At 45.3% G+C, this 13,644-nt stretch overlaps 1 protein-coding gene across 4 annotated transcripts in view; it reads right to left on the reverse strand.

Moving 5' to 3' along the window:
* nkain1 (sodium/potassium transporting ATPase interacting 1) overlaps window positions 1-13,644 on the reverse strand; it is a 522,606-nt gene that overhangs the window by 47,922 nt on the left and 461,040 nt on the right. For all 4 annotated transcript variants that reach the window (XM_059654446.1, XM_048558122.2, XM_059654447.1 and 1 more), the window contains exon 5: window positions 5,654-5,714. In XM_059654446.1, the coding sequence (XP_059510429.1) occupies window positions 5,654-5,714 (61 nt within the window). The remainder of the gene's footprint in view (window positions 1-5,653; window positions 5,715-13,644) is intronic.

The following is a 13,644-nucleotide window of genomic DNA, read 5'->3' on the forward strand; positions in this document are numbered from 1 at the left end:
CTACTGCATCCCTAAACCAGCCCAGTTCGTCCCCTCCCCCCGCTGCACCACACAACCAGCCCAGCTCTTCCCCCCCACCCACTGCATCCCAAAACCAGTCCAACCTGTCTCTGCCTCCCTAACCGGTTCTTCCTCTCACCCATCCCTCCCTCCCACCCCAAGCCGCACCCCCAGCTACCTACTAACCTCATCCCACCTCCTTGACCTGTCCGTCTTCCCTGGACTGACCTATCCCCTCCCTACCTCCCCACCTACACTCTCTCCACCTATCTTCTTTACTCTCCATCTTCGGTCCGCCTCCCCCTCTCTCCCTATTTATTCCAGTTCCCTCTCCCCATCCCCCTCTCTGATGAAGGGTCTAGGCCCGAAACGTCAGCTTTTGTGCTCCTGAGATGCTGCTTGGCCTGCTGTGTTCATCCAGCCTCACATTTTATTATCTTGGAATTCTCCAGCATCTGCAGTTCCCATTATCTCTGTCAGAGGCAGGTTCTTTACTCAGACCGTGGTAAGGGTGTGGAATGCCCTGCCTGCCAATGTAGTTAACTCAGCCACATTAGGGGCATTTAAACAGTCCTTGGATAAGCAGATGGATGCTGATGGGATAGTGTAGGGGGAGGGGCTTATATTAGTTCACAGGTCGGCGCAACATTGAGTGCTGAAGGGCGTGTTCTGCACTGTATTGTTCTATGTTCTAAGAATGAGGTTTCATTGAAAGTTCATTTCATGAAAGGAAGCAGTTGTCAAGTGAAACTGTTGCAAATTACACCCTGAATGAAATAAACTTTGTCGTCACTGACGTTACATGCAAAGTTAGAACTTTAGAAGCACACTCAGAGAAGGTCTGAAGGACAATAACATCCAGACCAAGCTTTTGAGTAAAGACAATTGTCTTACATGGAAGGAGGCCTGTGCTAAGGAAGGGCAGGAAGGCATGGTTTCAGATTGCAAAGGGGTACTCTTCCTGAGCTGGTAAGGGAGACTAACTGGATTTTAGCGGCATCTGCATCTTAACAGCTGCTCAAGGCTGCTTTGCCATTTGAGATGATGGCCCATGAGTTGCTTCAATACCATATTCCCAAGCTCTCCTCACATCACTCACAGTTATAAGCAACTAAACATCTATCAATCTCTGTCTTGAATCATTTAATGAGTGAGCTTCTACAGCCCTCTGGGCAGAAGATTCCAAAGATTCACCACACTCTGTGAAGGAGTTCTTCCTCATCTCAGTCCTAAATGGCTTGCCTTTTATATTGAAACTGTGTTCCCCGCTTCTACACCTCACGGCCAGGAGAAACAGCTTTTCTGCATTTAATCTGACTATCCACTGAAGATTTTTGTAAGTTCTGTGTGGTTGCCTCTCATTCTTCTAAATTCCAAAGAATTCTGACCTAGTCTCCTCAATCTCTCCTCATAGGACTGCTCCACCATCCCACGAAACAGTCTGGCAAAACTCCATTGTACCCCGACTTTGGCAAGTCTACCGTGCCTTCATTAGTGGGACCAGAATTGCAGATAATACATCAGGTCCAATCTCAGTAGTGTTCTGTACAACTGAAATAAGGCTTCTATACTCATATTCTCTTGCAATAAAGACTAACATGACAGTTGCCTTCCACGTTACTCATTAAATCTAAACGTTAGCTTTCACTAACAAACATCCAACGACACTTAGGTTCCTTTGGACATCAACATTTTCCAATTGTTCATCATTTAATAAATATAAATTTATTTTCTTTATTCACTCACAGGTTGAGGGCATTACTGGCTAGGCAGCATTTATTGCCCATCCTGAATTGCCCAGAGGGCAGTTAAGAGTCAACCACATTGTTATGGGTCTGGAGGCACATGTAGGCCAGACCAATTAAGGATGGCAGTTTCCTTCCATTAAACCATAAGACCATAAGACATAGGAGTGGAAGTAAGGCCATTCGGCCCATCAAGTCTACTCCGTCATTTAAATCATTGCTGTTGGGCATTTCAACTCCACTTCCCTGTACACTCCCCGTAGCCCTTGATTCCTTGTGAGATCAAGAATTTGTCGATCTCTGCCTTGAAGGCATCCAACGTCCCGGTTTCCACTGTGCTCCGTGGCAATGAATTCCACAAGCCCACCACTCTCTGGCTGAAGAAATGTTGTCTCATTTTCGTTTTAAATTTACCCCCTCTAATTCTAAGGCTGTGCCCACAGGTCCTAGTCTCCCCGCCTAACGGAAACAACTTCCTAGTGTCCACCTTTTCTCAGCCATACATTTTCTTGTAAGTTTCTATTAGATCTCGCCTCAACCTTCTAAACTCTAATGAGTACAATCCCAGGATCCTTAGCCGTTCATCATACGTTAAATGTACCATCCAAGGGGTCATCCGTGTGAATCTCCGCTGGACGTGCTCCAGCGCCAGTATGTCCTTCCTGAGGTGTGGGGCCCAAAATTGGACACAGTATTCTAAATGGGGCCTAATTAGAGCTTTATAAAGTCTCTTTCCCGAAAAGATATGAGTGAATCAGATAGGTTTTTCCTGACAATCAGCAATGGATTCATAGTCATCATTAGATTCTTAATTCCAGATATTTTATTGAATTCAAATTCCATCATCTGCCATGGTGGGATGCGAACCCAGGAACCCAGAATGTTAAATGAGTCTTGGATTAACAGTCTAGCGATAATCCCACTAGGCCATCATCTCCCCATTTTCTTTTGCTTCCAACTAAAGTGGATAAACTTACACATATTCACATTATAAGCTATGTTTTGTTGAGAATGTGCAGGATGTTGGTGAGGTTCCTTCTGGAGCACTGGGTCTAGTTCGGGTGACCCTGTTATAGGAAGGAAATTATTAAGCTGGAGAGGGTTCAGAAGAGAGTTAGCAGGATGTTGCCAGGAATGGAGGGTTTGAATAATAAAGAGAGGCTGGATAGGCTGGGACTTTTTATCAGTGGAGCATAGGAAGTTGAGAGGTGCCCTTACATAGGATTATAAAATCATGAGAGGTAAGGATAAGGCGAATGGCAGGTGTCCCTTCCCTAGGATGGGGGATTTCAAGATTAGGGGGCATATTTTTAGTGTGAGAGGAGAAAGATGTAAAAAAAAATGACAGGCAAATTTTTACACAGGAAGTGGTTCGTGTCTGGAATGAACTTCCAGAGGAAGTGGTAGGGATGTGCATACTGTTACAACATTTAAAAAACATTTAAATAATTGGACGAATAAGAAATATTTGGAGGGATTTGGGCCAAGCGCAGGGAGATGGGGCAAGTATATGGTTGGATTATAGTTGATATGGAGTGGTTGGACCGAAGGGTCTATGTCCATGCTATATGACTCTATCTGCTTGCCAACGCACTCAGCCTGTCTAAATCCCCTTGAGGTCTCTTTGCATTCTCCTCCCAAGCCCCTTTATGAGACTTTAATCAAAAGCCTTCAGAAAATGTGTCCTGGTGAACTGAATAGCTAGGGCTGTAGAGAGGGCTTTAAACTAATTAGATGGGGTGGGCTCAAGCTTGGGGGAATGCAACCTTGCAGAGCAAAAAGGCAGCATTTTTGACGATAATACCCACAGTGGGACAGGAAGGGACAGGGTACGAAAGCATGAAAAAAAGCAGTAAGTAGGAACTAAGAGGAAACAAAAATAATAAAAAAAGTAAAATTAATGCTTGAATATGCATGGTATGCAGAATGAAATAAACAAATTAATGGCACAAATTGAGAATCATGGATATGAACTCATGGTCATTACACAGACATGGTTACAAGGAGATCATAGCTGGGAACTAAATATTTGGGAATTTGTAACCTTTCAGAAGGACAGGCAGGAAGGGAAGGGGGATGGAGTGACTTTGTTAGTGCAAGATGAAAGAAATCCATGAGCAAGAAAGAATTGTGGATCAGCTGATGAAGGATCCATGCAGGTGAAGGTAAGAAATAACCTCAGAGGGCAGTAAATCTGTGGAATTCTTTATCACGGAGTGTTGTCGAGGTTAGGTTGTTAAGTAAAATCAAGGCTGATACAGGCAGATTTTTAATCAGAATGAGAACCACAGATTATGGAGAAAAGGTAAGAAAGTGGATTTGAGGTTTATCAGATCGGCCTTGATCTCATTGAATGGTGGAGCAGACCTGATGGGCTGAATGGCCTAGTTCTACTCCTGCATCCTCTGGTCTTATGAAATTTCAGATGCGCCAAATCCATTGTTTCCCCTTATCTAACTCTGCTGTAGCATCCTTAAAAATCTCTATCAGGTCTGTCAGCCAAGATTGCCCCTTTGTAAGTCCACATTGATCAATCAGACATTATTGTCTAAATACCTAGTATTGACATGCTTTAGAAGATGCAGCAGGTAAGCAGGAAGGGCAAATGGAATGATGGCCCTTATTTCAATGGGTGGCGTGTAAGAGTAAAGAAGTCTTAACAGAGCTGTACAAAGTGCTGGTGAGATCACACACACAATACTGTGAGCAGTTTTGGTCCCCTTGTTTAAGGAAAGGTATTTCATTGGAGGCAGTGTGGAAAGGGATCACCAGGATGATCCCTGGTATGGAGGGACTGCTATGAAGCAAAGATTAAACAGGGTGGGACTCTACTGTCTGGAGTTTAGATGAATGAGAGGTAATCTCATTAAACACATGGGATTCTTGAGGGGTTTGAGGGTATAGTCTCAGAATAAAGATGCACCAATTTAAGACTGAGACGAGGAGGAATTTCTTCTCTCAGAAGGTCAGGAGTCTTTGGAACTCCCTGCCACAGAGAGCTGTGGGGACAAAGTCCTTGTGGATATTTAAGGCTGAGATAGACAGATTCTTGATCAGTCAGGGAATCAAGGGTAATAGGGAAAGGGCAGGAAAGTGAACATGAGGAATGTTGGATCAGCCAGGACCATATTGAACAGTGGGGCAGGCTCAAGGGGCTGAATGGCCTAACCCATTTACTGTTTTTTATGATTTTATAGACTCTGGTATTTTCCCTTGGCCAAGAGGTCTGTAGTTCTCCACTTTTACAGCAGTAGGATTCCAGTTGCAACTCTCCCAACGACAGGTAACATTGCAGGATGGACTAAATTTTGAACAATAATCACCAGTTCATCCAATATTGCTAATCTAAAGCAACTTCAATCTAGCTGCCTACAGTTAAGCCTGTGTTAGTCTTACTCAGGTTAATACACAATGCTCTTGCTCCCAATATTTCTATGTTTCTAGCCTGCGGAAACATTTCGGTTGAATCAATTGGAATTACTGTATAAAAATGTCACATTCTACAGGTAGGCTCAGAAAAGCTGTTCCCTAACAAAACCTGCATTTATGAAGCACCTTCAAATGACTCAGTTGTCTTGTTACTTCTTCCTCTGATTACTTTCTGATAGGATTGGTGGTTTAGAGTTTGGCATGTGTGTAAATCTTTCGGGGGCACAATTTTAACTTGACCCATATACCAAGATACCAATGGGATTGGGGCATATAAACCCTACCTGAGAATAGTTCCATTGAGGTCTGTAGAGAGCCATAGTATTTGGGGAGGGTGTTTGTGGTGGTGGGAAAGCTGGCATTTCACACGTTTCCCAAGCATCAGGTTAAAAATTCCCCACCCCCTCCCACTCTATGATTGTCCCTGTGGTGTTACCAAAGAAGAAGCATCATTCTGAATAAGAACTTCAGTCACTTACAGCTGTCTTCCTCTTCCATAAAGACTTTGCTGACGTAACACGCGTAGACAAAGCCACAGAGCTGCAAAAAACAAAAGAAAAGGCAGGGTTTATTATTTGCCCCAGTTTTGATTTCTCGCCCCCCTCCTTGGAGGCAGGGACGTAAAGTTGGGTGTAGATCCAAGTTCTTCTCTAAACCATTACCTCAGTGACCATTTCTCATAAACAAGCCGAGGCTGAAAGTTTTGGTGTGCTATTTGACCACAGGGTACCTCACCAGGGTGTCCTAGCCAGTGGCCTGCTTATGAGTGAACTTTCCAATAAAAGCAGTGAGGGGTTCAAAGACTAACAATGGACACTCACTATATCTGGCATTTTGACATGAGCAGAAGGGAACAGATAATAAATGCAGCAAATAATCAGGAAAGCAAACAAAATACTGGCCTTTATTGCAAGGGGAATGGGATATAAAAGTAGGGAGGCCCAACTACAATGGTACAAGACATTGGTGAGACCAAGCCTGGAGTCGTATACTCTGTTCCGATCTCTTCACCTCCGGAGCATGTTGCAGGTTACAGAGGGATGCAGATAAGCTGCAGAGCTGGGCTGAGAGGTGGCAAATGGAGTTTAATGCGGAAAAGTGAGAGGTGATTCACTTTGGAAGGAATAACAGGAATACAGATTACTGGGCTAATGGTGAGATTCTTGATAGTGTGGATGTGCAGAGAGATCTCGGTGTCCATGTGCATAGATCCCAGAAAGTTGCCACCCAGGTGATAGGGTTGTTAAGAAGGCGTACGGTGTGTTAGGTTTTATTGGTAGAGCGATGGATTTTCGAAGCCATGATGTCATGTTGCAGCTGTACAAAACTCTGGTGTGGCTGCAAGTGGAGTATTGCATACACTTTCGGTCGCCGCATTATAGGAAGGATGTGGAAGCATTGGAAAGGGTGCAGAGGAGATTTCCCAGGAGGTCCAGGGTGTGCTAGCTAGATGGATAAAAAACTGGCTAGGCAACAGGGGACAGAGGGTAGTAGTAGAAGGGAGTTTCTCAAATTGGAGACCTGTGACCAGTGGTGTTACACAGGGATCTGTGCTGGGACCACTGTTGTTTGTGATATATGTAAATGATCTGGAGGAAGGTGTAGGTGGTCTGATCAGCAAGTTTGCTGATGACACTAAGATTGGTGGAGTAGCTGATAGTGAAGGGGACTGTCAGAGATTACAGCAGAATATAGATAGACTGGAGAGTTGGGCAGATAAATGGCAGATGTAGTTCAATCCAGGCAAATGCGAGGTGATGCATTTTGCAAGATCAAATTCAAGGGCAAACTATACAGTAAATGGAAAAGTCGTAGGGAAAATTGATGAACAGAGAGATCTGGGTGTTCAGGTCCATTGTTCCCTGAAGGTGACAACACAGGTCACTAGGGTGGCCAAAAAGGCATTTGGCATGCTTTCCTTCATTGGGCAGGGTATTGAGTACAAGAGTTGGCAGGTCATGTTGCAGTTGTATAGGACTTTGGTTCGGCCACATTTGGAGTACAATGTGCAGTTCTGGTTGCCACATTTCCAAAAGGATGTGGATGCTTTGGAGAGGGTGCAGAGGAGGTTCACCAGGATGTTGCCTGGTATGGAGGGTGCTAGCTATGAAGAGAGTTGAGTAGATTAGGATTATTTTCATTAGAAAGACAGAGATTGAGGGGGGGACCTGATTGAGGTCTACAAAATCATGAGGGGTATAGACAGGGTGGATAGCAAAAAGCTTTTTCCCAGAGTGGGGGACTCAATTACTAGGGCTCACGAGTTCAAAGTGAGAGGAGAAAAGTTTAAGGGAGAAATGCGTGGAAAGTTCTTTACACAGAGGGTGGTGGGTGCCTGGAATGCATTGCCAGCGGAGGTGGTAGACGCAGACACGTTAGCGTCTTTTAAGATATATTTGGACAGGTACATGGATGGGCAGGGAGCAAATGGACACAGACCGTTAGAAAATAGATGACAGGTTAGACAGAGGATCTTGATCGGCGCAGGCTTGGAGGACCGAAGGGCCTGTTCCTGTGCTGCAGGTTTCTTTGTTTTTTGTTCTTTGTTGCCTGGTATGGAGGGAAGGTCTTATGAGGGACCTAAGGCTGTTTTCGCTAGGGAGAAGAAGGTTAAGAGGCGACTTAATAGAGACATACAAGATGATCAGAGGATTAGATAGGGTGGGCAGTGAAAGCCTTTCTCTTCAGATGGCGATGGCTAGCACAAGGGGACATAGCTTTAAATTGAGGGGTGATAGAGATAGGATGGATGTCAGAGGTAGGTTCTTTACTCAGAGAGTAGTAAGGGCGTGGAATGCCCTGCCTGCAACAATAGTAGACTCGCCAACTTTAAGGGCATTTAAATGGTCATTGGATAAACATATGGGTGATAATGGAAGAGTGTGGGTTAGATGGGCTTCAGATTAGTTTCACAGGTTGGCGCAACATCGAGGACCGAAAGGCTTGTATTGCGCTGTAATGTTCTATGTTCTATGTTCTACTGGAAAGAGTTGAGAGAAGGTCCACTAGGCTAATTGCCGGGTGACAGGGTATGTTTAATGAGGAAAGGTAGCACAGGTAGGGCTTACACTCATTGGAGTTTGACAGAATGGAAGGTGATACTAATGAAACACAGATACTTGAGGGGGATTCACAGGTTGATGCTGTGAGAATGGTTTCTCTCTGGTGATACTCGAGAATTAGGGGTACAGTTTAAAATAAGACATCTCCCATTTAAGATGGAGAGGAGAATGAATTGAAATGAATTCACAGATTTGTTAATCTTTGGAATTCTACACAGAGTTGTGAAGGTTGAGCTGGACTGATCCTTGATCACTGATAACAAAGTGTGGAGCTGGATGAACACAGCAGGCCAAGCAGCATCTCAGGAGCACAAAAGCTGACGTTTCGGGCCTAGACCCTTCTTCAGAGAGGGGGATGGGGTGAGGGAACTGGAATAAACAGGGAGAGAGGGGGAGGCGGACCGAAGATGGAGAGAAAAGAAGATAGGTGGAGAGGAGAGTATAGGTGGGGAGGTAGGGAGGGGATAGGTCAGTCCAGGGAAGACGGACAGGTCAAGGAGGTGGGATGAGGTGGTAGGTAGGAAATGGAGGTGCGGCTTGGGGTGGGAGGAAGGGATGGGTGAGAAGAAGAACAGGTTAGGGAAGCAGAGACAGGCTGGGCTGGTTTTGTGATGCAGTGGGGGGAGGGGAAGAACTGGGCTGGTTTTGGGATGCAGTTGGGGAAGGGGTGATCCTTGATCACTGATGGCATCAAGGGCTTGGGTTTAGACAATAAGATCAGTCATGATCTTATTGAATGGGCACAAATGACTTGATCCTGATTCTTAAGATCTTTTTTGATGGCATTCAAAATCAGGAGACCTGATCCCCTGTGGGGGTAAATTTAAAAATGAATCAATGCAAAGTAAAAATGTTACATTTACAGGGAGTGTTACACAATGAACTTCAAATTAGCCAAACAATGGTTTCTGAACAGTTATTTATGCAAAGTAAAGTCATATCTAAAGCCCAGAAACACATCACAAAGGTTTACTGTTACAGAGAAATGTCATTACTCATCACAAAATAGAACAGGATGCCTGTGGCATGTTTAATAAACCAAAAGACTTGAAGCTGAATAATGGATTCTCTAAATATTCTGAATAAGAGGTAACCTCCCTTTCTTTGTGCTATTAATCTGTTTCTGTGCACTAGGAAATACAATTCTCTTGCTTATTTCATTTTGTTTTAGGACAGTAGAAGCCAATGTATCTGTTGTTTAATATATTCACTGCTAATACTTGCAGGCATATGCTTGGAGTGAGACTAGCCCACCGGCTGCTTTATTGTGCTGAATTCAGATTGAAGGTGTTAGACTGCCAGGGAAATAACAGCAGAGGATTCTCTCAGTTATGTCTCCATCACCTGAGCAAACATCTCATCGCCTCAGGTGACACACAGCACTTGGCTCAGTTTGTGTACTGTTGTCACTGAGCCACGCAAGTTATTGGTTCAAGTCCCTCTCTCTAATTTAAGCTCAGATATAAACTGATATGGCAGCTGCTTCTCCTGTGCTCTCAAGAGCAGCATTCTCCAACACAGGACTCTCTTGTTTGCCTTATGAGGCAAATGCTAAAGATCTAGTGTACAGCTGTGCCTCAGTGGATGACAGTTGTAACTCTGAGTTAGAAGGTAATGGTTCAAGTCTCACCCCAAGGCTCCAAAGATTGAGGCTGCGGTGCAGAACAGAAGGGCAGAAGGGATCCTGTTGGAGATGTTATCTTTCTGATGAGACTTAAAACTGAGGTCTCAATACACAAGGTCCCATGGGACACTTTTTAAAAGAGGTATGGAGTGTTGTGTCCAGTGTCCAAACTAATATTTATCCCTCAGACAACACCTAAAGCCCTTGTATGCTTACATGTGTTTGTGTTTGACTAATCACACTTCAAGACTGAAGAAATGAGAACCCTACCTTTCCAAATTTTGCATGCTGCTTATAAAGTGGAGACCCTATTTTAACTGCCCCAAACTCATTTCAACTGGCTCTGCTTCACACTACGTGTTTCTCCAGGTGCAGGTATGAAATTTCCCCACTGAAATACCTACACCTTAAAAAGTTGGCCAAATGACAACCTTCTGAACCTTTGCACTGTAACTGCACTGTGATTTTGTGACTGTACCCAGCTGTAATATATAACAAAACATGGGTACAATATAGAACAATTTCACTGCTCTGTGTGGTTCCCTACAGAGTGCAAATTCTGTCTTTTCTTCATCACTAAAGTGATTGCACTTCAAAGTGTATTGGAGAGTTGATAAAGGTGTTCAAATCACAAATATATTCAGTAGAGAAATTACGGAGAAACTGTGTACTGTAATGTGACATTTGTGCCATGCAAATGCTGGGCCAATGTCAAGAAAGAACCTAAGCTTCACCTCTTCAAATTCAAAGGCATAGGAACAGAAGATACAGGAGCGGGACCAAACCATCTGGTCCCACGAGCCTGCCCACCATTCAATAAGATCATGGCTGATCTTTTTGAGATTCAGCTCCATTTACCAGTCCGCTCACCATAACCGTTAATTCCTTTACTGTTCAAAAATCGATCTGCCTTTGCCTTAAAGACATTCAAGGAGGTAAACTCAACTACTTCACTGGACAGAGAATTCCAAAGATTTACAACCCTTTGGGTGAAGAAGTTCCTCCTCAACTCAGTCCTACGTTTGGTCTCCCTTATTTTGAGGCTCCGCCTTTCTTTTTTCCTTTATTCATTCACGGGATGAGGGCATCGCTGGCCAAGCATTTATTGCCCATCCCTAATTGCCAAGCGGGCAGTTTAGCATCAATTACGTTGCTGTGGATCTGGAGTCACATGTCGGGTGGTAGACCAGGTAAGGATGGCAGTTTCTTTCCCTTAAGGACATTAGTGAACCAAAAGGGTCTTTCTGACCATTGACAATGGGTTCATGGTCATCATTAGATTCTTAATTCCAGATATTTTATTGAATTCAAATTCCACCATCTGCCCTGGCAGGATTTGAACCATGGTCTCTGGAATGTTATCTGGATCTCTGGATTAACAGTCCAGAATACCATAAATCCATAATACCACGAGGCAAGATAATAAAGTGTGGAGCTGGATGAACACAGCAGGCCAAACAGCATCTCGGGAGCACAAAAGCTGACGTTTCGGGCCTAGACCCTTCATCAGAGAGGGGGATGGGGTGAGGGTTCTGGAATAAATAGGGAGAGACGGGGAGGCGGACCAAAGATGGAGAAAAAAGAAGATAGGTGGAGAGGAGAGTATAGGTGAGGAAGTAGGGAGGGGATAGGTCAGTCCAGGGAAGACGGACAGGTCAAGGAGGTGGGATGAGGTTAGTAGGTAGGAAATGGAGGTGCGGCTTGAGGTGGGAGGAAGGGATGGGTGAGAGGAAGAACAGGTTAGGGAGGCAGAGACAGGCTGGGCTGGTTTTGGGATGCAGCGGGGGGAGGGGAAGAGCTGGGCTGGTTGTGTGATGCAGTGGGGGGAGGGGATGAACTGGGCTGGTTTTGGGATGCGGTGGGGGAAGGGGAGATTTTGAAGCTGGTGAAGTCCACATTGATACCCTGCAACCATAGGAAGTGCTACACTTGCCCACACCCCTCCTCCCTCACCCCTATCCCAGGCCCCAAGATAACTTTCCATATTAAGCAGAGGTTCACCTGCAAATCTGCCAATGTGGTATACTATATCCATTGTACCCGGTGTGGCTTCCTCTACCTTGGGGAAACCAAGCGGAGGCTTGGGGACTGCTTTGCAGAACACCTCCACTTGGTTCGCAATAAACAACTGCACCTCCCAGTCGCAAACCATTTCCACTCCCCCTCCCATTCTTTAGATGACACGTCCATCATGGGCCTCCTGCAGTGCCACATTGATGCCACCCGAAGGTTGCAGGAACAGCAACTCATATTCCGCTTGGGAACCCTGCAGCCCAATGGTATCAATGTGGGCTTCACCAGCTTCAAAATCTCCCCTTTCCCCACCGCATCCCAAAACCAGCCCTGTTCGTCCCCTCCCCCCACTGCACCACACAACCAGCCCAGCTCTTCCCCTCCACCCACTGCATTCCAAAACCAGTCCAGCCTGTCTCTGCCTGCCTAACCTGTTCTTCCTCTCACTCATCCCCTCCTCCCACCCCAAGCCGCACCTCCATTTCCTACCTACTAACCTCATCCCACCTCCTTGACCTGTCCGTCTTCCCTGGACTGACCTATCCCCTCCCTACCACCCCACCTATACTCTCCTCTCCACCTATCTTTTCTCTCCATCTTCGGTCCGCCTCCCCCTCCATCCCTATTTATTCCAGAACCCTCTCCTCATCCCCCTCTCTGATGAAGGGTCTAGGCCCGAAACATCAGCTTTTGTGCTCCTGAGATGCTGCTTGGCCCGCTGTGTTCATCCAGCTTCATACTTTATTATCTTGGATTCTCCAGCATCTGCAGTTCCCATTATCTCGAATACCTGAGGCAATTGCCTCCTAGATCTAGCTTCACCCAACACTGGAAACAACCTTCCTGCTTCTATCTTACCTATTCCTTTCATAATTCTATCTGCTCCTATAAGATCCTGTCTCATTCTTCTAAATTGCAATGAGTATAATCCTGGTGTAGTCAGTCTCTTCTCATGAGCCAGCCCTCTTAACTCTTAATGCATAAGGACACCCAGGTCCCTCTGCACAGCAGCATGCTGCAGATTTTCACCATTTAAACAACATCCATTTTGCTGTTATTCCAAACAAAATGGATGACCCACATTTACCGACACTGTACTCCATCTGCCAGACCCTTGCCAACTCACTTAACCCATCTGTATCCCGCTGCTGAATTTCAATGACCTCTGCACACTTTGCTCTCATCACATTCACTGAAGCACCAACTATCAACATCCTGGGGCTTGCCTGAAACGTTGACCAGAGACAGAATTGGACTAGCCATTACTGTGGCTACAGGATTCAAGCTAGGAATCCTGCAGCGAGTACCTCACCTCCTGACTGTCCCAGAGCCTGTCTACCACGTATAAGGTACAGGTCAGGACTATGATGGAATACTCCCAACCTGTCTGGATGGGTGCAGCTCTAACAGCACTCAACACTTGACATCATCCGGGACAAAGCAGTCACTTTATTGGCAACACATCCACAAGCATCCACTCCCTCCCTCCACCTCCAAACTTCTGAAAGAAAACTGAATAAAAATGTGTACAGTAGAAGTACAGGGCAACGGGGAAAGAGCAGAGGTGTGGGACTGATGAGATAACTCTACCAAAGGTGGAACCAACGATCACATTCTGCACCAACTCTAATACCACTTTCCCACCCTTTTCCCACAGCCTTCCTTTTGATGGCATTTCCCATTCCTGGATGAAGCTATACAGTCAGAGATGTTTATTTCACTGACTTGGCCCAATGTGTGTGATCTGACTTTTTAACTGGAGCAATAGGGC

Source organism: Stegostoma tigrinum, chromosome 24, assembly GCF_030684315.1.
Source record: "Stegostoma tigrinum isolate sSteTig4 chromosome 24, sSteTig4.hap1, whole genome shotgun sequence".
NCBI lineage: Eukaryota > Metazoa > Chordata > Chondrichthyes > Orectolobiformes > Stegostomatidae > Stegostoma > Stegostoma tigrinum.